Below are 27649 nucleotides of genomic sequence, written 5' to 3'. Positions count from 1 at the left end.
CGACTTCGTGCCAGCTCACGCCGGTGGCGGCTGCCCCCAGCACGACAGTGCGACGCCATGGGGTTCCTGGCCGTCCCCTGTTTCGCTCGCCAGATGGAACCCACTTTGTTATAGCGTTTATAGGTGAATGGTCTTCGGGTATTTTTTTTAGATAGATGGAAAATTAAATGAAAACATTTATTTGCCTATTTGGTTTAGAAATGGGTTCCTGGCTCCCAAACTAAGATACCCTGTGCTATGGGTAGCCAGGCATCCTTCGTATACTTAGGTGACAACAAAGTAAAATGTATTATTACGTAGTTAGGAACTATTTAAAATTCATAAATTACATAATAAGTTAATATTTTAGAAAAATATATATTCTTAAGTTAGCAACTAGGTACCTACATTACACAAGTAAGTATAACTTGTTTATAGCAATCAGTTAAGTAGGTAGGTTTTACAAATTGTTTATAGTGAGTTAAAAAAAAAACACGCACTCACGCCTTGTACTAATGTACTCCCTTGCGGGGTAGGCAGAGGTGCATTGCTGCACCCACTTTTCGCCAGAGTGTTATGTTAGTCCCAATGTAATAGGGGGCGGGCCTATTGCCATTTTACGGGCACATCCAAGACCCGAGAACAAATATCTGTGTTTAAACAAATATCTGCCCCAGCCGGGAATCGAACCCGGGACCATCGACTCAGTAGTCAGGGTCACTAACCACTACGCCATTCGGTCGTCGTGGTCGTCGGTATAGTGAGTTACTTACGATTAAGTTTAAACAACAACAATGTTAGGGTAGGTAGTGAAAGGATACCTAGATAGGGGCCTAAGGGAAGGGTAGGCAGGTAGGAACCGTAATGAAGTATGACGCTCCTGACTGATACCGCTTTAGCTGGTTCTGTATATAATAGATACCTAAGGTGGGTCATACGTGAAATGTTGCGCGGGAACTAGTTCAGTCAGCGGGATCGTAGCAAATTGTACAACGTGTAGTAGTCCACACTAGGACACCATGGTCGGGAATAGAAAGCTACATGTTACATACAAACAACTTCGTATTCGTCAAAAAATGTATTAAACAAGGTGCGGAATTGTACAGACGGATCAAATAGGATCAATAATTTTATCTAAAGCACTTTATTAGAAAATTTTGGGACGGTTACAGATATAAGGCTTCACGCTCGATGTCTTCACCCGATGTTGTTGTTGATTACGACGTCGGGGTCGGGGTCCAGATATTTCCGGACCACCCTCGGCTCCCAGTGGCGGCCAAGGGCAACCCAACCACGGGGAACTTCATACCCTCCTCGGTATTCGACCAACACCGGAGCGCCAGCCGGAATCGGGTATCCCATTAGCTGGTGATGAAGCGGATCGTGATACATGACATGGTCCACGCACTCCACTGACGCGAGCGCCGCCAGCAGACACGCGGCAATGGTGATAACTCGACAGGACGCCATCTTGAGGGGACTGTCAGGTGAATGTAGCTCCTTCGGTCGGTGGACGGAGTTTATAAATGGTCGTCGGTAGGCGTGGTAAATTTATGTAATTTAAAAATAATTTATTTATAATTTTTTGTGATAATGTTTCAAATCAAATTTCAAATAGAATATTAGTTGGGTTGTTGGGTTATGAAGTGATTATGGTTGGACATGTTATTCGATAAATGGCAATTAGCGATTGGGAGAACCGTGTAATTGTGGAAGCGTAGACAAAGTGGGAAAACAGACGAAGTAGGAAAAAGATCCTCCCGAAGGATTTTGTAGAACCAATCATCACCAAAAAGTGATTTCGGCTAACCGTGAGTTATGTCTGCTTATTCTGGTTGTTTGGCGATATCTTTGTCATTTCATATATTTATATCTTATTAGTGTTGCCCAAATGCAAGAACAAGACGAGACTTAGCCAGTCTTGGTCTTGGTCTTGCGCCAATACACCTGGTCTTGGTCTTGGTCTTGGTCTTGCGCCAATACACCTGGTCTTGGTCTTGGTCTTGGTCTTGCGCTCCCAGTCTTGGTCTTGGTCTTGGTCTTGCAGCAAGAGTCTTGCAAGTCTTGCAATTACCTATTAGTCTATTACTATTTATTAAAGTTTACTTTTTGATTTTAATAGATATTTTTTTATTCGCTATGTTTATGGTATTAGTCGTAATATAATATAATAATAGGTCCAGTTTTTCATTTTCTTTGATACAGTTTTTTGCATCTCATAGAATTCCTAAGCGTACTTACCTATACACCGAACTGTTACACCTAACTACTCAGTGAAATAGCGCTCTGCAAGACGCAAGAGTCTTGCAGGCTATGTCTTGTTCTTGCTCAAGTCTTGCACGGTCAGTCTTGGTCTTGGTCTTGCTAAAAATACGCGGTCTTGTTCTTGGTCTTGGTCTTGCAAAAACGCAAGAACAAGACCAAGACTGCAAGACCAAGACTGAATTTGGGCAACACTATATCTTATTTTAAAGCTTATAGGTAAGTTGGAAGCATCCGTAGTCGAGTTAGCTTCAGTGATCGTTACTGATCACTAAGGTTAAGCAACACATGGCACGATTTCAAGTGGTGCTTTTCTGGACGCTTCCGTGCTTCGGACGGCACGTTAAGCTGTGGGGCCCGATTGCTGCTTCGGAAGCAGTCGTTAAGCCTAGTCAGAGGCCTTTGGGCAGCTTAAAAACATCTGATCCACTTAACTATCTCAAATCAAGCTTGCTTGTGTTGGGGTCCACCAACCCGCACTAGGCCAGTGTGGTAGACTAGGCCTACAACCCTTTCTTCATTGGAAGGACACTGTGCCCCAGCTGTGGGGACGTGATGGGGTCGTGATGAAGTTGACTATGTTTTTAAGTGGTTACATATGCACAAAAAAGAGATAGGTAGATGAAATATTTTTTTTATTTCAAGTGGTTGTTTTCTGGGCGCTTCCGTGCTTCGGACGGCACGTAAAACCGTGGATCCCGATTTTTAGCAGCAGTCGTTAAGCCTAGTCAAAGGACTTAGAACAGCTTGAAAAAGTCGGGTTGACCACTTACATACCCGCTAACTCTCTCAGAACAAGCTTGCTTGTGTTGGGGTCCACCAAAACACAATGGACCCGCGTGGTGGACTAGGCCTAAAACTCATAACTCATTGGAAGGAGACCCGTACCGCTTTGTGTCCCGGTATTGACCACTCGATAACTCACAGAAATGCTTCGCCCGCTGCCGCTGGTTGAACAGCTAATAGTTCAAAATTCAAAATCATTTATTTGCATGAACGTAGGTACACAAAGATGTTACAGAAAACAAAGAAAACCTGCTACCAGAGTGGCATGTGCCGCTGGATCACGCTCGCCCGCTATAGGTTACGGCACTACATAGTATAAAGAAAAGTCGCTTTGGAATCTAGTATCACGTATGTATGCTTTTAGATCTTCAAAAGCTACAGACACAACAGATTTTTATGCGGTTGTTTTTAATGGATAGAGTGAGTTAAGAGGCAGGTTTATGTGTACCTACTTTTTATCCCAGAGTTGGCACGCAAAAACCTTTTAGGGTAAAGCGAAGAGAAAAATAAAGATATGTTTTCTTTTAATAAAATTTTAATGAATTCGAGGGTTTTTCTTTAAGTTATTTCTCTTAGTACGGCTACGGACAGTTTTCAACAGGCCAACAACGGTCTTCAACGCCTCCAGCCGGACTTATTTCTTGAGGCAACTTTTGACTCCCTAGCCCATTACGGAGAGGACGGGGCGAGGGTAGAAACTCGGCTGCTGATGTAAAAGCCAGCAGCAGGCAAATAACGATGGAGAAAATTGGAGAAGACACCATCTTGGTAAACTGTCTAGTGTCTTGCAACTTGATCGGTTTTCCGAGTTTATAAACGATTTTCCGATGCGTATCCGATTGTGGTAATTGGTAATGTTTCCGGCTTAAAATATATTTATTAGGTTTTAAATCAATTTTTACGCAGGTTGGGAAGTGAGGTGATTATGGCTGTAACATAATTCAATTTATGGTACGTAATTAGAAAACGCCAGATTAGGGCTCTGCAGATAAATAAATGTTTTTCTCTGAATCGGTTCTTCAGTTAGTGTCAATTGTCCCTAAAAATTAAAATCTATGCCATCACATTTCACACAGTACAACACCACTTCACCTTAACCCCCAAAAAGTTGGTAAAATAGGTGTATTAATGTCAAAGGGTAATCTATATCATCACATTTTACATGCAACATTTTCTTACCTTTCACCCAATGGATTAAATTTCATACCCGTTGACCAGTTATTAATAATCTATCTCATCACATTTTACACACAAACCCTGTCCAGTTCCTCAGCGTCAGCCTCAGCGTTATCACAGCGGTTTTTTCCTTTGTTTGTTAGTTTAATTGAATTTTTGTGTGTGTGGAGCACTTTTGTAGCACTAAATAAATGTATTTTCTTTCTTTCTTTCTTTCTTTATCTCCATTAAGCGGCGCGCGGTGGAAGGGGCACTGAATCAGTAGCACACACCGCTAGAGGGCGCTGCACGAAGACTTAGCGCGGGACGTGTGCCGTCCAATATAGTGAACTTTCATAGCCATGGGTCGATTAACCCCTTAATGCAACCAGCTGCCTTACCACCACTGACACTTTCGCAATGAACAATCCTGAATGAGCTTTGAGTATCTGTCAAAAATGACATAATTTGTCTGCTTTTGACAGAGGCTGAGGTAACGATAATCTATCTCATCGCATATTACACACAACCTCCAAAACACTTGTATCAATGACTTACCTTTCTAAAAAACGGCGAGAATGCCCTCAAAGTGTCTCCATTAAGCGGCGCTCGGTGGAAGGGGCACTGTGGGTCGGTGGCGCAGACCGCTAGGAGGCGCCTCACGAAGGCCTCTAAAGCGGGGCGGCGGGCCCGCGCCACGCCCGCGCCCGGCCAGAGCGTGCGCGGGGGGAAGGGGATGGACGCCACCTGCGGGGAAGGGGGTTAGGTGAGCTTGATGTGTGAAGTGTTTATTGGTGCTGTTTTAATACTATAAATCTCACACTCGTCGACAATTACTATAATCTTTCTAATAATTGTGAAAGTTTGTGACCATGTTTGTTACTCATTCACGGGATTATGGGGTGGCCAACTTTATGAAATTTTGCACGTAATATCAAGACTATAGGATTAACTTGGCAAATTTTTATCCCGGAATCCGCACGGGAAAACCTTTGAGGCAAAGCGAAGCTGGCTGGTAACAGCTAGTTACTTTGTGAATGGCAACATTGAACCACCCATATAAAATAGGGTCAAGGAGTCACCTTCTGTCCATAGATCTTGTTGGCGTGTAGCTGCAGCTGCCGGAAGCGCCGGTAGCGCCGCAGCAGCGTGTAGCGCTCGCGGCCGAGTGTCACCCGCACCTCGTACTCGTGGTGCGTGGACGCGCCCGCGCCGCGCGTCACCCAGCCGGGGATCACTATCACTTGGTCTGGGGGGAGAATGGGGGTTATAGAATGAGACAATCTCTTAAAGACAGAGTTTTACCCTTTTTTATTTCTGTACGTCTAGTACAGTTCTGATATTTTGCCGAAAACTATAATTTTACTGACAAAGTGGTGCCTCTCATGGGAACTTTTGATATATAATGTATGTGTCGCAGGCAACTGGTTTAATCTCCTGTTTGATTGAACCGCTAGCCCGTTCATTGGATGACGCTATTCAGTTGTATGACTAGGCCGAACGTTGATTGTACAAGCGTCACAAAACGTGCAACTAGTTAGCGGACTTAAAATCAGTCAGGTGGTGAATAAAACAAATATGGCGTCTAACAGCGAACAGCTGACACAAAAAGCACTTGTATTGTTATTTTTTGCAAATAAATTAGCTTTAAAGTGCGTTATTTATGTTAAAATAGTGTGACAACATGGATTTACCTATTATTTCAACGCCGGCGGATAGTTTCAAAGAAAAAAATGTGCTGAAACTGGATAATTATGAACAACAATATCAAGGTACGTTTATTGTTATTGTTTAGTTAATTTGTGAGATGAGAGCTTTGTAACATAGTCTTTTTGTTGACTCTTGTCTGGTCATGTTCATCCTAACCAGACATTACAAAGTTGCTATACTATATCCCATTTAACGACTTCGCTGACTAACGTTCAGTCAAGACGTTGGACGTTACAGTCAACCACTTGACGAGTTGTTCTTTAGTCATTCAACTGAGTAGCGTCATCCAATGAACGGGCTAGCGGTTCAATCAAACAGGAGATTAAACCAGATGACTGCGACATATGCAACTACGCATGTGACAGAAAACGTCAATATTTTTTGACGTTAATGTGGAATTATTTCAAAAATCAATAACTCACCGAAATCGATTGGATGTGTTAGCCCGTCCGATATCGTTGGGGGCTGAAACAATTAAAATAAAATCATAAAATTGCGATAAGAAAACGTTTTATAAATTTACATTATTTTTGATCCATAAAATACTGTAACACCACAGGTCACTTCACGGTCGAAGTATGGTCCACCATTCATCACAGTAACTATGATGACCGAATGGTATACTAGTTAGTGACCCTGGCTGCTATGCTGAAAGTCCTGTGTTCAATTCCCGGCCGGGGCAGATATTTGTTTACAGACAGATATTGTTACTCGGGTCTTGGGTGTTAATACCCATATAACAGGCTCTGCCCAGCTTGGTGTCGGATGACCGTGTGTGAGATGTCCTATTATAACACATAAAGTCGCACCAGTGTGTCGGTGTGTGCCCTGCGCAGGCGCCGCTCCTCGCGGTCGCTCCAGTCCCGGTCCGAGTGCAGCTCGTCGTTGGACGTGGACACGTTGTCTGACGCCTCGAGCTCGCACTCTTTCAGCCTGCAATACAACATACACAATCATGTTATAGATTTTAGCTCAGTTCCACATTTGAGTAAAACTACTTAAGCATGAACTTAAGACCTTCTCAATAACAGTTCAGCCAATCACAGTGCTGCTTTCCATACTCAAACTCTACTTGTCTTGACGTTCTCAACTGTAAAACTGACAGTTTCTAACGACCATTTTATTTTTAACTATTTTTGCTGTCCATGGAAGGAGCGTCTCCCATTAATGGTCTTCGCACATTAAACAACTCACCGGCGACTCGACTATGCTAGACATTGAAATTTAAACCCTGTGTCATATGTTCAAGGTTTAATTTCAAAAAATGACGTTTAGTGTACGATGCGTAGGTCACTCGTTGTACACTACTTTATAATTATAATAATCCTCACACCATGGTGACCAACTATAAACCAGCTCTAATGTTTGTTACCGAGGTGCTAAGAAGGTGAAAAAAATTGTTTTCATCTGGAAGGATTTCAAAAATGGAAGACTCAACTTGTCACTTTAGAAATTGACACTAAAGTTTGACTCACCGACTCATCAGTGGATCTTCAAAGCTATTTTCGTTAACATCTGTGACCCGCCCCGTGGAGTCTGGCACCTGAAAAATACAAAAAAATACTTTGCTTTATTGTCATAAAATAGGATTTACATAGCCGTATCGGCTTATAATTATAGCACGAAAAATCTTGTTCCAGACAATAATTAAATCCTCTGTCATAGACGTACAAGGCCCATGATGCTTCCGGTTTATTTATCTTCGAGTCGATTTCAACTAAATCAAACTTGTAGCAGTGGGCCGATTATATCTCCTAAGAACCAAATGACCTCACCACAACTGCCTCAAAGCTCTTGCTCTCAAACAGGATTATAATTATATTGTATCATGTTTACCTGTATCTCACTGACGACGGGAGAGAGGGGCGCGAGGGGGAGGGGGGCGGGGCGCGGCGCGCGGGGGGGCGGCTCCTGTGCTCGCGGCTCGAAGAATGAATACTGAAGCGCCATCTCTAGACGGACGTACTTCTTCTGCAGCTCTTGTAGCACCTGCGGGGTGGGAAAGAGAGGTAAGAAGAAGACAGTGGCACCACCGTTATTTGGTGATACTCTTGGAACCACGTAACTTGATACTCGACCAAAGCGCAGTTAAAATTGGTGGAATCTGTGAAAACAGCTTCGGCGTAGGTGCGCTAGGCCGCTCGACTGCTGTTGGTCTATTGCGATATTGCCGCGTTCCTAATATTTTCCTAGATGGCCACCATTTTTACGTTACGTCATTAACCTGACCGCAATCTGCTCGTTGAATTATTTTGCGAGTTATAGGGCGCAAAAACGAGCAATACCAGCGTTTTTTGTAGTCTACATATTAGTGGCGCCACTGTCGCCTATCTACCTAAGTACTTAATGACCGCAATCTGCCGGTGGAGCTCGCACTAATACGTAGAAGATTTAGGTGGAATATGTCAAAACAGCTTTGGCTTTAATGCCTCTATCTGTCTATTGCGGCATCCAATATGACCGCAATTTTTTATGTATGTGCACCGATTACTCTGCCATTTATGGACCGATTTCGATAATTCTTTTTTCACAATACTGTCCGCGATCTGCCGGTCTATAGCAGCATTGGTACGCTCTAAAAACCACCCTTTTTTCGTGGTCTAGGCACCTATTGTGGCGCCATCGTCGCCTATCTACCTAAGTACTGACCGCAATCTTCCTGTAGAGGTCGCTTTCTAATGCATTTTTAACCTACAATCTGTCAAAACAGCTTCGCCTTTAATGCACGCTACGCCACTAAGCCACTATTCATCTATTGCGGCAACAAAGATGGCCGCCTTTTTATGTACGTTCACCGATTACTCTGCCATTTATGGACCGATTTCGATAATTCTTTTTTCACAATACTGACCGCAATTTCGGCCGCTATTTGTCAAAGACGCGATCTAAATCCTCTCCTAGACCTCCGCCATTTTGTTAACCCAGTGACGTCACAGTACTGACCGCGATCTGCCGGTTGAGGTCCTCCTTGGAGCAGTCGTTCTCCAGCGAGGAGATGACCAGCATCTTCTGCGCCGCGATGCGCTGGCACAGCCGCTGCATGGCGCGCAGGGCTTCAGCTTCGGTGACTTGGCGGCGCGGCTTGCCGTCTCCTGGGGGGAAAGGGGGGTTGTTAAGTAGGGATAGTAACGTTTTTTTCTGAGTGTGAAATACGATTTGCGAGATAAATACAACTAGTATGTTTTAATAGGAAGAGATTGATCGATAAATTGGTTTTTAGTTATTTCAGGTAATATTTATGCCAAGTTGCTGATAGGAATATTAGCTAATGTCAGCATTAAATCTATTTCTGTCTCTTTCCGTCCGTATACTTACAAAGCAAGGCAGCAATACATTTTAATTTCGACATTAGGTAAAAGTTCCTTTGTGCAACTCAGTGTTAGTATTTTAAACGAAAAATTACTATGGACAACATTTCATTTTCTTTACCCTATATTTTTATTAGTTATTCGGAAAGTTTATAGAAAATTAGTGGACCCGTATTTTTTTATTTTGTATATACATAAATTTTTGCATGTTAATTTTAACTTTAAAGTTAATTATTTTAAAACCGGAAGTGACGTCACATATTAGGCTAAATTTTTATTTTTGTCTATTGCCTGAGTCTCGAAAAAAAACATAAATGACACTGACAAGTTACATTTAAACTTTGTTTACATGCCAACCAACAAATGGGTCATTTTCAAATGACCTTGATATTTCTGATGATGGAAAGTAGGTACTTATCATGTAAAAAAATAAGCAGAAGCATTTTTTCAGCTGTGTAGGCAGTGGCATGCTCTGGGACATATTATATAGAGGTCATCTCTTAATAATAAATAAAAAAAATAGTCAGAAAGTGTCAGAACAGAATTAATGAAAATGACCCAAATAAACAACAATGTCACGATAAAACGTCAACGTCAATCAAAAATGAAAGTGACAGTTACTTTGTTTCTAAATCTATAGGCTTTGATCATCAAAATGCATCGCACCTGATGCATGACGTCATCAGCACTTTTTTACTATTTTATGATTTTCTCGAAAATGATACATCCAAAAAATACAAAAACATTTTTTTTGTGGCCTTTAGAGCTAAATCTCGAAATGGTTTTCGATTTACAGCAGCTTTAGTTTTTTGAAATGTTGTCCATTGTACACTCAAAAATTCCACCCTGTATAAGCAAAGTGGTATGTGCAGGTACGTACCGAGTCGTCTCCTGTACTTGGCCCGCTGGTGGCGCTCGTCGGGCGAGCGGTCGAGCGAACTCGAGGATTGGCCGTCAGCCACGCGGGACTGGAACTAAACAAGGGGAGAAATATAGATATAATCTCAATGTACTCAGCTGACTGATAAACTATTGTGATATTCTAAAGCAAAATCTTATGCGCAACCCGTTGTGCAACCTGGTCTGTAGTGAACCAGCGGACTGGTTCAAAGGTGTCCGCGACGCAACCCTTGATCGCCTTTTAAAACGAGCCTTCGACGCGTCGTTGACTCCTCAAAAATATGCGCACAAGGTTAGCGTCGCGAACGCGTCGCTTGAGAGTCGCGTAGTGGGAGAAGAGGCTAAGATCAAGATAGTCCACCGGCCGTTTCCCTGATCAGACAGAGAAACCGCTTGAAGCCTGCCCACGGTATGTTCGCTGCAAAGCACACACACGCACAACGAGATGCGCATGGAATATTGTTTTTAAATTGGGTCAGAATTGCCAATAAATTATTATTAGTATAAATAAATTACGCTACAAGTACAGTTATACTCACAGTGCTACACTCATCATTACTGGACCCGTCTTCATCGCAGCGCCCGTCGATAAAAAACTCCGGCCGCGAGCTGGCCAATGACTGCTCAGAGTCTGCAGTTTGCCTGGAGCTGCCGACCAATGAGTGCTCAGAGTCTGCAGTTTGCCTGGAACTGCTGACCAATGAAGACGCAGCGTCCGTGGTGGGCCACGAGTTGACTAATGAGGGGGCTGCATCGGCGGTAGGCGTGGTCGTGTCGGCGGTGGGCGTGGCCGAGGTGGGTGATGCTGTGTGGTAGGACTCTGGCGAGCCGAGAGGGTCCAAGGGAAGGGTTAGGCTGTGAGGATAGACATAGCAGTCATAGATTAGATTAATTACATAGCACGAAAGTAACACTTTACAAATGAAGCTGTCAACGAAAAAGTGGCGTATATTTTGGAGATTTTTAATTGTATCTGCAAAAGATACGCCACTTTTTCATCAGGTCATCAGTTTTGCAACATCAACGATATTGCTATCATTTTGAACTAATGACAACATTGCAGAGAATATAATAGATTATAATTACGTAAATCGAGAACAGAATCTTGGTAAGCGCCTCGTTAACCTATGTCCAGCTTCAGAATCTAATGTTGAAGAAGCCTGTTCACCTGTTCTTCCGACTCCTAAACTCCTCTCTCTCGTCAGCAGACAGCGGGTCCAGTACATCATCGTCGTCGCGCGAGGGCCGCAGCACCAGCTCCGACTTGCTGCGCTTCACGCCTTCTAGGGGGGACGGCTCTGGAATGGAGGGGGGGTTAGGTTAGATTTAGATGGTGGGAAATGGCGTATTACTCGTAAGGTGCAATAGTAGTAAAATAATTAACCTCTAAGATGTATTGTAAACGTGAAAGATTGTATATATGTTTGATTTCTCTTTCAGGGGAAAACGACTGGACCAATAGTTATGAAAATTGCGATGTAGTAAGCTGACTCCCTGGATTAACACATACACACTTTTTATCCCAGAATTCGCACAGTCAATATCCGAAAGTCTCTACTCGGACCATATGGCCAATGAGTGCCAGCTCTGCCTGCAGTCGCCCCACCTTGCTCTGAGTGAGATGTAGGTGACTCACCGGGTGAGGCGGCGTCGTCGCTGGCCAGGGCTCGCCGTAGCCCCTCCTCCTGCGCCGCCAGTAAGGCCAGCTCCGCCTGCAGTCGCTCCACCTTGGCTCGGTGGGACGCTACGGACGCGGTGCGGATGTCCAGCTCGCTCTCCAACTCGGATATCTCTTGTTTCTGCAGGTATGTTTTTAAATATTTACATAACGTAATTAGTTCTTAGGAACTGTTAATTAATTTAGTAGGAACATGCATAGGAGCATAAATTTCACTAGTTTCTTTCAGGAATTTCTGAGATAACAGACCAAATATCTGCCGAGAAATAGAACCTATGGTTTGGACACTTCAGTTAGTATTTGAAAGAAGTGGCTGCACCATTCGGCGACTATAATATGATATTAATTCTCACATCTATGACATACAATAAAGCTTATATCCACCAGTAACGTATCCATTGCACCTGATATGCATACGTCAGGCGCACCCTGAGCAGTCAGCAATGCCCGCTCTAGTATAGTATAAGTTCTTGTCTAGTGTTTATAACCGACACAGTAACAAGAATCAATATTCCACTTACATGTCTCTCCACAGTATCTTTGATGCTGGTGGCGGTGTCAGGGTCGCATTGTTCCAGGATTCGCATCAGGGACTCGGACGACACGTCGGAATTGGGACTGTCTGGACTCGGCGTTAAGCTCTGGAATTAAATGGCACGATTGTAAGGGATGATATTGGACAGGGTAGTTGAGTTAGATGGACTATGGGCATTTAGATATCACATTATTTTGATCTGTAAGCCATTGAGTTAAGAGCAAAGACCCAATCGAAATAAGTATAACTACCATACCCAAGGGTTAAACCATTTCGAAGCTATAGGTAGTTATTATTGTCAATAATGTTAGTAGTTATTTCCAATGATATAAAATTCGTAAGTTTAAAATAAAAGCTGCTGGTGTTTCTTTTTGAATAAATAAATAAATAAAACGTGCATATTAGTCAGATCATTACAATTTTTGAAAATAAAATACCGTCATAATTTAAAGGTTGCTTAAAATAGGTCATTTTTAAATATAAATAATAGGTATTAGCTTTTTCTTTCAGCAAATATTTGTAACGCCGTATTAACAAAATATCTTAAGGAAAAAAGTAACACCAACAAATTTCTCAAATACTTTTCACGATAACATACCCGAATAATCCGACACTTGATTGATATCCAAGTTAATTAAAACAAAACGCATTCTAACAACTTAACCCGAAAAAACCTACATTACTGACTTTTTTGATCGGTGGAGAATTCAACGTATTTTTCATTACAATCTGAGGCTACATTGAAATTTATTTTCTGCTATCACTATCGCTTTGAATAGCTATATGTCATCAACATCCCGTAATCGTCCACTGCTGGACATATGCATATCCCAAGGAGTGCCATAAGGGTGAGGCCACACGAGCGTAATTTTGTGAGTTGTGAGTCGTGAGTCGCGTAATCTGCTGCGCGGGGACGAGTGGGGCGGGGAAGTTACTCGCTCCCCTCGTCCCTGTGCACATTTTTCTGCCGGAATACGCGACTCACAACTCACAAAATTACGCTCGTGTGGCCTCACCCTAACACTGCCCTCGACCTTCTTCATGCAGCCACAACCTGACTTAGGCCATTTATCTGTTCGTGGTCTCTACTAGAAGACTCGTTTACACAATTGCTACAAATGATAACTCCTGTCAGATTCAAAGCGATAGCAGGAAAAATTTACAATAAGACCCGAGTTCACAAAACATCGCGTGAGCTAGACTAGCTTTCAGTTATTAACTGCTGCTAGGTAAAGAATAGAATTGAGTTCGAAGTCATCATTAATTAATGTTTTATTTGGACAACATAATTTTTTTGTTTGTTTTGTTGATTGAATTGTTTGGTTTCTGTAAGCAGGATTTTTGATAACTGTGTATAAAAATTTACGGAACTATTTATTTACATTAGATATCTAACTACAAACAATATGTAAACACTACATCTATGCTAAACCTAAGATGATAAACACTTAACAAAAAAAAAAAACTAAAGCATGCTAGCGATTTTATCATTTTTCTACACCTTATTCCATTTATAAAAACCCGCCCCATAGGTATGAAGCGATTGTGAATTTTTAAATTCATTAAAGCACAGGCCGTGACTATGACTTCTTATATGGAACAAGGCATGTATGTACAATCTGGAGCAAAGAAAACTAACCCCCACAATGTAACAATGCTGCCTGAGTGGGGTCACGTTTATTTGTTCCAGACTGTATGAGACAGAATGCTATGTACAATAAGCATTACTATACAAATTTGTTAGGATGTCTCGACTCAACCATGTATGAAATAGATAAAATTTGAAGCTAAACCATCACCAGAGGTATCAAAACTTGCGTGACGTTAAAAAACTACTAACTCAAAAAATATTGAAAAAGTCCAGATATTGTGTAATTTTGACGGCCCGACTGCACTTTGGAAGCTTCACAATTTTTACATACATACATACACGGACATTTATCATTTTCATACATGGCCGGGACACCCTACCACCCCACTACACATACCTCATCAACAGTATACCCCTGCGCCACCAGCTCCTTCACCGTACTCCTGATGTATCCATCCAGGTCAGCCGCCTTCCCGTCGATCAGCCGGCGCAGGGCCGCCGCGTGCTCGGCTTCAGTCTCCGCCTAGAGGGGGGAAGGGGACGGCAACGGAAAATAAACGTGGGGTCGTCAGCTCCAAAAAAATATATGGTGGACTTGGGGAAAGTTGGAGAGGTAGGGATTGTTTTTTATGGGTTGGAAATTGAAATGTTCTGAAGTTATTGAGTGAATGGGGTTGCAAATACGGATATGTTTTAGGATCAAAGTTGTAAAGAGTTGATTGAGTGAGTTGAGTTGTTGGTAAAAGATTACATAGCTAGGTACTGTTCACGAGTTTTTTTTGGAACTGACTTGTAATCTACAGCTACGAGACATGATCATGCAAAATTATTATGGGAGGTCATTATCGGATATGGGTGTTAAAAAAGTAAATAGATTAGTCTCTGATGTTGATTCTGAAGGCAGAAATTATAATTTTAGAGCTGTCAAAACCTTAATTTCTTTAATTAAAATTCAACTCTATGAGTGTTTCCGCAAATGTCATTTTAAGCTAGCAAAATTTATAGTTTGACAGCGTTAAAATTATAATTTCTGCCTTCAGAATAGCTACCTCTGACCCATTAAATTTGGGTGACTAATTATTATTTATAAATTGAATGCATAAAGTGGATGCAGAAATGCACCGCTGTTTCAATCTTCAAGCTCACGCTTTTGACCCATTACGCGGTAGGCAGAGATACATTCCTGCATCCACATAATATAATTTTAACACCCATATTATCACTAAGATTCAATGAGGTAAATAGCATGAAATAATAGCATGCCAAATACTAAAAGTACTCACTAAAATACTATTTATAATTAAAACTACTGATTTAATTCACTTTTTAGCTGAACTTACCGTTTTATCAGCTGACCTTGTCGAGATGATAAATTCATGACTCAATTCAGTAACTTCATCATCGAATATTTCGAACATCATCATCAACAGCACAAACTACAGCTTTAGGGCAGCCACAAACTCACAACGTTTTTCGCAACCCTCTTCATAAGGTTGGCTACCCACCTATTTTACGATACCACAGATACTTAATAACAAGTGAACCGAGTACATCAATCCACCTATGCCTACCTCGCACGAGCACAAGACGGGTGTGTCTGTGTTACAAAAAACCGCAATTATCACATCCTAGAATACATTTTACACCGGCAATGCATTGAGAAAGATAATGTTTTATTTATGTTTCAGCAATTAAACTCACTACACACAACCAGTCAACCGGCAACCCGACACAACAATAATATATTTAACTAGAGCGAATGCATGAAAACGAAAGTGCATTATTGCTAGCATACACGGCAATATCACCGCTATTGCCTGCTGCATAAGGTGTACGTAAGAGATGGGAAAGAAATTATTGAAACAATGGGTTCGCCGATTCTTATGAATGGGAGCAAATACTATAAAAGTAAGCACTAGGTATATACTATGTAATAGTATTATGCCACAGTTAGGTATTACATATTGAATTTTATGATTTTATCTACAGGTTGCTCGAATGTTTTTTTTGCTATCTTGAAATCATAAAGATTATCTTTGCTAGTTAGAATCTGTACCTACTCTAAAAACGTTTAAAAATATATATTTTATTAATTTATTATGTTCTACAACTACATTATTATATCCGTAGTTGAAGTTCATTGAACAAATAAAAAGTACAATAAATAAAAAGGATTGTCACAATAAATAGATTGATGACTAGAGTGAAAGCGTAACGATGTGATACGCCTGTAATGGGTTAATTTACGCATAAATTACGTTTGTTTGTTTGTTTTTTGATATGTAATAATCGGTTATTTAAAGAAAATATCACACACGAGAGTCTGTGCATGCAAATATTATAGATAGATTTGGGTGGTTTTTCAAACTTATCTACTTGTATGAACCGTAAATCGTAAATGTATATGTTTAAAGTTGTATGGTATCTAGTGTATGAACCTATCGTTTACACTTACTTACTTCTTGCTCCTCATGCCAGCCCTTCTAGAACCAGCTCATTCACCAACTCTTCTCATCTAGTCATTTCCTACTGTGATGACCTCTCAATGAGAGCAATAGCTCTCTAGATCGCACTCACCGCGCGCGCATGCCGCTCGCTGGTAGCCTGGTGCCGTCTCTGTCTGTCTCGCTCGCACCTACACACAAGGCCACTGCTATAGCTCTCTCACTCGCAATCACCACACGCGCGTGCCGCTCGCTGGTAGCCTGGTGCCGTCTCTGTCTGTCTCGCAGCTGCCTCGCTCGCACCCGCAGCACTCTGCCACTGCTATAGCTCTTTCACTCGCACTCACCGCCCGCGCGTGCCGCTCGCTGGTAGCTTGGTGCCGTCTCTGTCTGTCCCGCAGCTGCCTCGCTCGCACCCGCAGCACTCTGCCACTGCTATAGCTCTCTCACTCGCACTCACCGCCCGCGCGTGCCGCTCGCTGGTAGCTTGGTGCCGTCTCTGTCTGTCCCGCAGCTGCCTCGCTCGCACCCGCAGCACTCTGCCACTGCTATAGCTCTCTCACTCGCACTCACCGCCCGCGCGTGCCGCTCGCTGGTAGCTTGGTGCAGTCTCTGTCTGTCCCGCAGCTGCCTCGCTCGCACCCGCAGCACTCTGCCACTGCTATAGCTCTTTCACTCGCACTCACCGCCCGCGCGTGCCGCTCGCTGGTAGCTTGGTGCCGTCTCTGTCTGTCCCGCAGCTGCCTCGCTCGCACCCGCAGCACTCTGCCACTGCTATAGCTCTCTCACTCGCACTCACCGCCCGCGCGTGCCGCTCGCTGGTAGCTTGGTGCCGTCTCTGTCTGTCCCGCAGCTGCCTCGCTCGCACCCGCAGCACTCTGCCACTGCTATAGCTCTCTCACTCGCACTCACCGCCCGCGCGTGCCGCTCGCTGGTAGCTTGGTGCAGTCTCTGTCTGTCCCGCAGCTGCCTCGCTCGCACCCGCAGCACTCTGCCACTGCTATAGCTCTTTCACTCGCACTCACCGCCCGCGCGTGCCGCTCGCTGGTAGCTTGGTGCCGTCTCTGTCTGTCCCGCAGCTGCCTCGCTCGCACCCGCAGCACTCTGCCACTGCTATAGCTCTCTCACTCGCACTCACCGCCCGCGCGTGCCGCTCGCTCGTAGCCTGGTGCCGTCTCTGTCTGTCGCGCAGCTGCCTCGCTCGCACCCGCAGCGCGCGGCGCCGGGCGCTCCAGCCGCGTTCCAGTGTGCTCCAGTCGCCGGAGAGGCGGCGGCAGGCCAGGGAGTATTCGCGCTCCATTGCTGAACGCTCCTGAGGATAGGGAAATCGAATAAGCCCTAGTAAGGAATGTAAGGGAGCTGTTTATTTTGTAAATATAAAATTCCTAAATATATCGAAAAGAACAATGCATACAGTGCAGCGATCACAGGATTCGATAGTATTTTTGAAACTACACAAACATATGGAAACAAAAAATGACCCTTTTGGAACAAACAAATTTGCCTTACATTTTGACAGTGACAGTTGACGATACTGTTCTTTTTCCATATGTTTGTGTAGTTTCAAAAATAGTATCGAATACTGTGATCGCTGCACAGGAGGCTAGAACTTAGAGCCACTGCCTCATCATCTACATTCCTCAACCGTACTGACCTCATGCAGCTTCTTCTGTGCCTGCAGCAGCTGTTTCCTCTCCGCCTGCCAGCTCTCCTGGCGGGTCCTCTGCTGCTGCAGGAACTGCTGGCGCTCCAGCTCCAGCTGCTGGCGTTGAGCTGATAGTTGGGTGTCGGAGTCTGGGTCACTGTGGGAGAGAAATGAGTTAGTTGCTGCTATAGTATAGGTGTCGAATACTAGGCTAGTGAATGCTGGAATCGATTCCGTAAGCAAGACAGATTTGGCCCTCGCTCCCTCGTCAAGCGCCGAGTGTTCAGGAAATATAGCAAGAGCATGTATAATTTTTGACTGCGCTTTTTACACTAAAGTTTTCACTCGTGGCACAAATTTATACTTGCAGCTTTTACACTGTGCCAAGTACAAACTTTTTTTCAATATTGCCTGAGACGTTTTCCCGCGAAAGACTAACACACAGCGACAGGCGCGACACACACACACACACACACACACACTCACGGGGGCTGGGTGAGGTCGGTGGTGGACCAGGACAGCAGCGACAGGCGCGACAGGTTCAGCACGGCGCCCTCTTGTCGCAGTTTGGCCGCTTCCGCCGGGTCGTTGTAGCGGAACATGTTGGTGCGCCCGAGGAGGAGGATGCAGCCTGCGGGGGAATTGAATGGGTGAGTGTTAATTCAGTGGTTATGATTATGTGTTAAATCGTGAATCGTGACTAGGGATTGCAATCTGGCCCTACCAGCTGTCTAGCACAGGGCGCTATTAAGACGTGACAAGAGTTGTCCGTCGCGCTCGCTCTTGAGGCTGCGCGATGTGAGTGAGCGCGATGCAAAACTCTTGTCACGTCTTAAATAGCCCCGATCCGATCCGATTAGATCTCGCCGAATTGGTATTTTTAGTATTCAACGTATTACCGGATCCGGTAAGCACCAAAATCAAGCGGATTACCGGATTGCAATCCCTAATCGTAACTGAATGATAACACATTAAGGCCTAATTTCACACCATTCGGTTAGGTTAAAAATACCTCGGTTTGGTTACATGTTGGACCGTTAAAGTTAGTGAGTGTCCCACCATGCTAAATCACGGGGTTAACTCCCTTGATCGGGTGATAAACTTGATTGCTGCTGTGGGGTTCCGCTAAGACTTGGTTAAGACCGGTAACCAGGCAACGGGTTGTTTACTTGTCACTCATTCTGTCAAGATTCAAGATGGAAAAATGAACAGAGCCTTTGATAAACAATATACGAACTAGATGTTGTGTGACATAAAAAATGAAGCGAAATACTGTCTGGGTTTTATATAATGTCAAACCGAGATAAAAGTTTTAATTTAATGTCCTAACCTAACTTGGAACCGCAATATAGAAACACAAATTAATGGCCCTACCTGGAAATCGAACCCGGGATCCCTGGGTGATGAAGCTGAGCTTCTACCACTAGACCACAGAGGTAGATATAAGAAGTTAAACCTAATGACTTAATGAGAACTATTGAATTAAGTGAAAAATCTTCTAACAAACTATTTTAAAATAAGACCTTACTTAGAAATTGAGGTGTTATTTGTTGAGTCCTTTCTTTTGCACTGACACTCCATCTAGTTCGTTGTATTGTTTTTCAAAGGGCATGGCGTAATGATATTATTTTCAATGACGGATGTCAAAAAACAACCTCGATAGAAATAGTAACCATGGCAACCTCAAAACCAAAAAGTTTGGTTGTTTGAGGTTGTTTGACATTATAGAGACATAGACACCAATTTCAATGAATATGACAGAATATTGAATGAAGTGTGAGTGAATGATTCACATAATGCTTGATTTATGAATGGTCTGTTAGATTTTCGTCATGGGACTCATCCAATTTATTTAACCAAACAAGGGTATTAATCCTTAAACGCGTCGTCAGCAAATCCGCTATTGAGACTGTAACTAACAGAATCATGAGAAACCAGGTCTTAGTGCCAATTTCTCCATAATTAAACGTCATCTCCATTTAAAATTCATGACAGATGTGTCAAAAGTTAACCACTACTCCCTGGTTATGCTCTAACCGAGAATGGAGAAATTAGCACTAAGTTACGGAGCTAAACCAAAGCAATGCAGCTCATGCTAAATTTTTGACGCTCGGAAGACGGATGCCTATTAGGGTACCGCCTTCTTAGGAGTCATGTCACCAGTACCACATACCCTGGCTGAGCCTCGTGGGCTGGTCCAGCAGCACGGTGTTGAGCCAGCACACGCCGCGCGGCAGCAGCGTGGCGGCCCCCCCCCGGAGCGTGATGCGGCAGTGTGAGGGCAGCACGTCCGCGCCCGACACCAGGATGTCTGATGAGGGGTCGCTGCCGATTAGGGTCTCGCCTTCCTGTTGGGGGAAAGGATGGTAGGGTTAGAAAGGAGATTTGAGTGTAATGTTAGGTTTAATGGGAGAGGTGGAATCTCAGTCAAACAAGTCAATAATAGGCGCTCTGTGAGATCCTAAAGCGTCAAAAGAATTTGACGGTATTGGTCCGTTATCAAGGTATACCAGAGAAGTCTTCTGCTGGTGCAGACTATCCTCTGGTAAGGCCATGTAGTTACTGTAGGATATGCATAGTTAGTTATTAATATTGATTGAGGGTAGCATATGTTATGGTCATTCTGAAAATAAAGTGCGCTCGGGGAACATCAGTTCCCTGGTTTTATTTAGAGGATATCCCCCAGGGTAGGAACCTCACAGTTACCTTGAGATGGTAGAGCGTGACGCCGGTGGACAGCAGGTTGTCGTCGATGCCCACGAGGTGCGGCATGTCCGAGTCCAGCACCACGCCGAGGCCGCTCTTGCGGAGCCCTAGGGCTTTTTGTTCCTGGAGAAAGAAGGAGGACATTAGTGTAACGGTGGTAGCCGAAGGGACCGCGTCCTCTCGTTCAAAAGGCCAAGTGTTCTAATCTTGACAGTACCAATTAATTGTTTTTAATTAACCAATTTAAGTACAATTATATCACGTGCTCCTGTGTTGAAGGGAAACATAGTGTCCTCACCCTGCACATCTAGATTTCTATGTATATGTGCATTGTACTCATTTGGGTATTAAAGTGTGAGTGCATGTACAAAACGTAATAACATCGTGATTCATGAATCAAGCAAGTGCCCCTAAATCCTTGGGGATTACCCCAATAGAATAAAATATTTTTTTCAACAATCAAGCATTAGGCCCCTTCTACGAGAAAACATATAATTGTCAAAGTAATATATAATTTAACTACTTGTCAGTAAATACATATTGATTTGACATATTTGGGTCTTTAAAGGCCAATAGTAAAAAGAGGATCTTTATTTATTTATTTCTTGGAAAACAAACAGCATGCTTAGTACATAATGTTATTTATCAAATGAATAATACATAGGCCAGTTAAGTTTTCACAAACAACCATTTGGTACTTTCGTTGTTACAAAGAAAAGCAATTAGTATCTTCTTGAACCACCCCTCAAAACACATACCTGTAGAATCTGCTGCGTCTCCCGCCACTTCTCCGTCCACTTCTCCGTCAGCACCTTCTCCTGCGCCTCCTTGCGCTGCAGCGTCGCCAGCACGCTTGATTCTGTGTCTATGGGGTCCTGGGGAATGAGGAAAATATAATGATATTAGGATCAGTCTTTAAAATATTGTCAAAAATACATGGGCACACAAAAGGTGCCCCGCCGAGAGACGTAACAACTGCATATTTATATAAAGTCAGCATAGTGTGGACAGAGCCTTAGTCGTGATATCTATACTAATATGCAGTCAGCGACTAATCTGGTCACCATAGTGGCAAATGATAGTCTAGCTCTAGTTCCCATCAACAACACACTAAAGCCGCGAACCAGCTACACGCTAATAGAGGTCGAACGCTGAAAAATGGATACCGCTTTGACCCAAATAGTCATTTTGTGCTGTGGAATATAAAGCGGAGCGGATCGTTCCATCTGCTATGGAAGGTTACGGCGCCAGAAATACATACCTGGATTAAGAAGAAGGCTATGTATCTAGCTATGGAGCGGTGGTAGCTCAGTCGGGTAAGGGAGCGGTGGTAGCTCAGTCGGGTAAGCGCCCGCTTCTCACGCAAGAGATGCGGGTTCGAATCCCGGCGCTGACATGTACCAATGAGTTCTTTGAATTTAAGTATAATGTATACCATCGCTCTTACGGTGAAGGAAAACATCGTGAGGAAACCTGCATATCTAGATTTAGCAAATCTAGATATGTGGACCTACCAACCCGCAGTGGGCCAGCGTGGTGGGAGATGGTCCATGCTTAGGAAGGCAGTTTAGACCTTGGGGATATGCACAAAGGTTCCACTCGAGAGAGCCAGGTGCAGGTACTTACACCCCCACAGAGAATAGAATAGAATAGAATGTATCTATCTCTCTCTAACATACCGTAGTCAATGTAATCTGCTTCCGTAGCTTCTCGATCTCCTCCCTGAGTTCCCTGATGAGCTTGACGTTGGGGTCCTCGTTGATCGTCGGCTTGTTGATGATGTTCTTGGCTCGGTTGGCGTAGCGGAGAGTGGACAGGGTCTCTCCGTAGTTGCAGTCGGCTGGGGATATCTTCAAGGGAGTGAGGTTTGTGAGAATGAAATATGAGATATGACAGACGTTAATGTTGGAAAGGTTACATTTTGCCAGTAATTGAGTGTGATTGATTGATTTGAAAAATATAATTTCCATTAGAATAAACAGTTCAATTGTTTTAATTCTTTAATTAATAGTAGAACACCATTTTGACTATTGAAAGAAACAGCCCTAAGGGTAGTAATAGGATATTAGATATGAGAACAAACGGGGTGAGTGGGACTCAGGATCGTGGAACTTGCCACTACATGGAGGAGGCATATACCCTGGTTGACGTAGGCATAAGTTGATGATGATGTATAGTTGGTATTTCTTGCAACACCCTGTATAAAGCACTCACGGCAGCGATCATGATGGTCTTGGAGTTGCCGCCGAGCGAGTCCTTGAGCAGCCACGTGAGCACCGAGTCGCGGTACGGGATGAACACCTTCTTGCTGCCTTTGGGGGTGCGGCCTGCGGGGAAGATTGTAAAATTGTTTCATTTAATCATCAGAACTGAGGGCCTATAACGGGCTAACGTGGCAATTCGATACTACGGAGGATACGGAGGTTCGAAAATCTTCATAATCGCTGCACTGGTTAGTGATTCTAGCTGCTTTGGTGTGTGGCTTCAATCAACGGCCGGATCAGATACGGATTTCATCACGCACGCGGGATGGCACGTCATTTTCTCGCGTCTTGCGTGCAAATTCCACGCGTTACAATGAATACTTGTATGAACGCGTGCGGGGCAATCCCGCGTGCTTGGCCAAATCCGCATGCTGTTAAAAAGAGCCCTAGAACGAGACCTATATCAAGGGGTGATTTTTGCATTATATGAGGTCCACATTACCGTCGGGCGGCGCCTGCTGGCTGCAGTCTGCCAGCGCGGAGATGACGTCACCAGCGTCACCAGCCCCGGTGTGAGCCCTATGACGCTGACAATAAGGTCCACATACCGTCGGGCTGCTGGCTACAGTCTGCCAGCGCGGAGATGACGTCACCAGTGTCACCAGCGACTTGTTGATGTGTGCCCTATGACGCTGACAATAAGGTGCACATTACCGTCGGGCGGCGCCTGCTGGCTACAGTCTGCCAGCGCGGAGATGACGGAGCCGAGCGTCACCAGCGACTTGTTGATGTGTGCCCTATGACGCTGACAATAAGGTCCACATACCGTCGGGCGCCTGCTGGCTGCAGTCTGCCAGCGCGGAGATGACGTCACCAGCGTCACCAGCCCCGGTGTGCCCTATGACGCTGACAATAAGGTCCACATACCGTCGGGCGCCTGCTGGCTGCAGTCTGCCAGCGCGGAGATGACGTCACCAGCGTCACCAGCCCCGGTGTGCCCTATGACGCTGACAATAAGGTCCACATACCGTCGGGCGCCTGCTGGCTGCAGTCTGCCAGTGCGGAGATGACGTCACCAGCGTCACCAGCCCCGGTGTGCCCTATGACGCTGACAATAAGGTCCACATACCGTCGGGCGCCTGCTGGCTGCAGTCTGCCAGCGCGGAGATGACGTCACCAGCGTCACCAGCCCCGGTGTGCCCTATGACGCTGACAATAAGGTCCACATACCGTCGGGCGCCTGCTGGCTGCAGTCTGCCAGTGCGGAGATGACGTCACCAGCGTCACCAGCCCCGGTGTGAGCCCTATGACGCTGACAATAAGGTGCACATTACCGTCGCTCGGCGCCTGTTGGCTGCAGTCTGCCAGCGCGGAGATGACGGAGCCGAGCGTCACCAGCGACTTGTTGATGTGTGCTCCCTCCACTAGACGGGCCCCGGTGGCGCCTGTCGCGTCTGCGCGCTCGCTGTGGGGTAGAGAATAGAAGATATTATTATACCTCTAGAATAAGCGCTTGGCAGCCTGGCTGTGATACATCAGAATACAAAGAAATATTACGAGAAACCAAGCGAGCCCCCCGTTGGAGTTGGGAGGGATAGATGTGACGATTATAAGGAGGGAAAAGGCCATCATCACTGTCGTATTTTATATTACGGGATTAATTGGTAGCTGTGAAGCTCTGTTCTAGAGTGGGATTTTTTATTTTGGTGGTATTAAAATAGGAGATGAAGCAGAAAGGGTGCTGAATTTGCAATATCTTAGTAACGATTCCGAACGATTGCACTTTTATCCGGCTCGAAGGACCATATAACGAACTACACTATATCAATAACTGCAGTTTCTGCAACGGATGGGAAACATACTACAGGTAAATAACATTAACCGATCCTACTGACTTATTTTGTCACAGTTTACGTACCTTCCCGCTAAATCCACCAGATGCACCTTAGCGACAGTCTCACTGGGCATGTTGTTGTGCCTCAAATAACTCGCTTGCACGAAGGTGAGTGTGAAGATGGCGTGCGAGCGAGACGACGTGTCGTTCATTTGCGTCGACGCGGTGGTGCGTTGTAAGTTGCCGCGGTGCATGCACTCCTGGGGGTGAAAGAGAGAGGTATATTGCAAGGTGGTTGGTGATGAAAACTCTCACATAGTAGTGATACTAATGAAAACTCTCGTGGTGAAATATTAGGGCGCCTACGCATAAACAAGATACGAAGTCGCGTCGTCAAAACGTCTCCTTTCATTCTTTTTGATGTGCAATGGGAGTGAGCGAGAGAGCGGCACAATAATCAATAAGACCTTCAATAACTATGCGTCAACGGGACGGCGGCGGCGGCGGCGACGCTAGGCCAGCGTGTTACCCCGCGTTGTCATATTTATAATTCGACATTAGAAGGCTTTATTTCGACTCATATTAAACACTTGGCGGCAAACTGGCGCTACGTCACTCGCTACCTTTTAAAACTGGCGCTTCAAAAACGAATCTCATAAAAAATACATAAAGCACACGTAACCTAACGTCACCAACCTGAATCTGATCCAAATCATCCACCCGATGCCGCGACAGATCCTGCACATACGGCCCCAACTTCGGATGCTCCCTGACCCTCAGCGCGTGCGCCCCCGCGCCCCCCGCACCCCCCGCCAGCAGGTCTGCCACTCGTTCGTTGTAGATCTCTAGGTAGGAGACTTCTGTGCGGTAGGAGGCCCCAGACTCCTTGCCTGACGCGATGCGGGAGAAGAGCTGGCGGCAGATGCGCGGGATCAGGCCTTGGTTGTCCTGCGGATGGATAAAGATATTTTATTTATTAATCTGATGTTATTCCTAAATTTTTAAGTACACTTGACCCTATTTTATCACAAATATCCTTCCACCCAAAGGTTGTCTTGATAAAAATTGCTTTTAGTGATAAGACCGTAATTTATGTACTACGTGTTAACTTATTTTCTTGTGTGTAAAGAATACCTATATCTATATTAATTTGTTTGAATATAAGTATTTACAATAATGTTTGTTACAATAGATGTCAGCTATATTGAGAGGTGTACATATTTGTTTGTTATTTTCATATTTGCAGGCATTTCATTCATTGCGAACGTTCAAAATTCTACATTGATTTGGATCTAAAAATAATAATATACTTCCAGTGAAAATATACATTAGTGTAAAAGCTATTTGCATTTGTGTGGGCATAAGCGATCTGCTAATAAGGGTATCTTAATGAAGATGATTCATATAGTGATATCATTTTTAAACAACACACATTGCTAATTTAGTGAAGATTATGAATGAAAAATGCCGTTGGAAACATAAAACGGTATTATCTTAAAAACCCGATACTTAATAAAACAGGTTTAACCCAATATGTTTTAATAGGATCATTAAATTGTATTTGGAATCTTTACATATTATTATGTCTCATTCATTATAATAACATAGAATTCGTGAGTATTTAATAAATAATAATATATTAAATTTATCTCTATGCTAGTAAAATTAGGTTTATCGCCGTGGTGAAAGCATAATAATGCCTTAGGTTAGCATCATCCCTGTTACTTGATACGTCACTCGTGAGGGCTCCTTCTGTTCAACTGTCAGTATGTCTAACCCTTTGGAGGTCAGTTATCTCTTTTGGCAGCATACACGCATACACGCGTTGTACCCCTCTATCTTCCACTGTGGGGGTCAGTTGTGTCTATTGGCGGCTATACTCACGGGCGAGCCCATCATGGTGAAGGTCTTGCCGCTGCCGGTCTGTCCGTACGCGAACACGCACGCGTTGTACCCCTCGAACGCCGAGTCGATGACGTCCACGCCGAGGTCCGCGAATACCTGCGGGAGACAGGGATAGATAGATAACTATTACACTCATAGAAAATACAAACAGGAGATGAAAAACATGAAGGAGTGAGTCAGCGACAGACAATAGCTTAGACGAAATCCGCACAGGCGGTTTGCTTAGCGCCTAGAGCCTTCAGAGTCACCTAGCGAGTAGCTTTAAAATGTCCTAAAATCTTTCGTACCCCTCGTTTCACGTCCTAAAATAAATAGAGGTGAGCTGCATGAGGTAGATAGATTTCAGTCAACAGATTTAGGTTTCCAAATGTTTTGCAACCTTGCATAAGCTAAAGTTCAAGGATAAATACACTTTATATAAAGTTAGAATGGCTTTGAAATTTCAGTGTTAGTCAGTCTAGGTATAATAAAACGCCCACTAACGATGCGGTTTAACACTTACCTACCTATGCATTTATCGCAGCGAGTATGTTTTATCTAGAGTCCGACAGTTTATAAATGGTACAACAATTACTTCTTGTATTTTTTGTTTTCTGACGTGTCAGGTATTACTCGGCTGTCCCATTTCAAAACACAGTAACCGCCAACTTTAAAAAAAACGGGTCTTTGATTTATACATTATTTTAGGCGATTCCGCACAAAACTGCATTGTCAGAATATCAAAAAACCGCTTAGAAACGAAAATAAAATTTCTAAAAACCTAGTAACTCCACCCTGCGAAATCAAAAATGCCACGAAAACCATTTCAAAACATAGTAAGAGCCACCAACCATTTTAAAACACAGTAAGTGAAAATGACTTACTAGGTTTTAAAATGGTCAATGGCGCTTACTAGGTTTTGAAATGGTCAGCAAAGGACAATTTTCGTCCGTTAATTTTAGTAAGTCACAAATGGCATACATTATTACTAACACTTTTTTCGAACAAAATATCAGACATTTCAGAAC

The 27649-nt window shown here is 43.9% G+C and overlaps 1 protein-coding gene across 1 annotated transcript in view; it reads right to left on the bottom strand.

Moving 5' to 3' along the window:
- Positions 1-27649, bottom strand: part of LOC105393352 (kinesin-like protein Klp98A) — a 43992-nt gene that overhangs the window by 10902 nt on the left and 5441 nt on the right. Inside the window, exons 4-30 of the mRNA XM_048630374.1 lie at positions 26622-26738; positions 25434-25685; positions 24822-24997; positions 24134-24368; positions 23618-23708; positions 22914-23026; positions 22379-22549; positions 21458-21574; positions 20700-20822; positions 20167-20341; positions 18480-18624; positions 18003-18150; positions 17374-17660; positions 14695-14707; positions 14302-14427; positions 12300-12419; positions 11737-11899; positions 11269-11398; positions 10640-10955; positions 10081-10174; positions 8836-8984; positions 7729-7881; positions 7368-7435; positions 6702-6825; positions 6315-6357; positions 5265-5431; positions 4741-4929 (exon numbers count right to left, since the gene is read on the bottom strand). Coding sequence (XP_048486331.1) covers positions 4741-4929; positions 5265-5431; positions 6315-6357; positions 6702-6825; positions 7368-7435; positions 7729-7881; positions 8836-8984; positions 10081-10174; positions 10640-10955; positions 11269-11398; positions 11737-11899; positions 12300-12419; positions 14302-14427; positions 14695-14707; positions 17374-17660; positions 18003-18150; positions 18480-18624; positions 20167-20341; positions 20700-20822; positions 21458-21574; positions 22379-22549; positions 22914-23026; positions 23618-23708; positions 24134-24368; positions 24822-24997; positions 25434-25685; positions 26622-26738 — 4005 coding nt within the window. The remainder of the gene's footprint in view (positions 1-4740; positions 4930-5264; positions 5432-6314; positions 6358-6701; positions 6826-7367; positions 7436-7728; positions 7882-8835; positions 8985-10080; positions 10175-10639; positions 10956-11268; positions 11399-11736; positions 11900-12299; positions 12420-14301; positions 14428-14694; positions 14708-17373; positions 17661-18002; positions 18151-18479; positions 18625-20166; positions 20342-20699; positions 20823-21457; positions 21575-22378; positions 22550-22913; positions 23027-23617; positions 23709-24133; positions 24369-24821; positions 24998-25433; positions 25686-26621; positions 26739-27649) is intronic.

This window comes from Plutella xylostella, chromosome 25 (genome assembly GCF_932276165.1).
Source record: "Plutella xylostella chromosome 25, ilPluXylo3.1, whole genome shotgun sequence".
Taxonomy (NCBI): domain Eukaryota; kingdom Metazoa; phylum Arthropoda; class Insecta; order Lepidoptera; family Plutellidae; genus Plutella; species Plutella xylostella.
The sequence above is the reverse complement of the archived record's forward strand: the minus strand, read 5'-3'. Positions and strand labels throughout refer to the sequence as shown.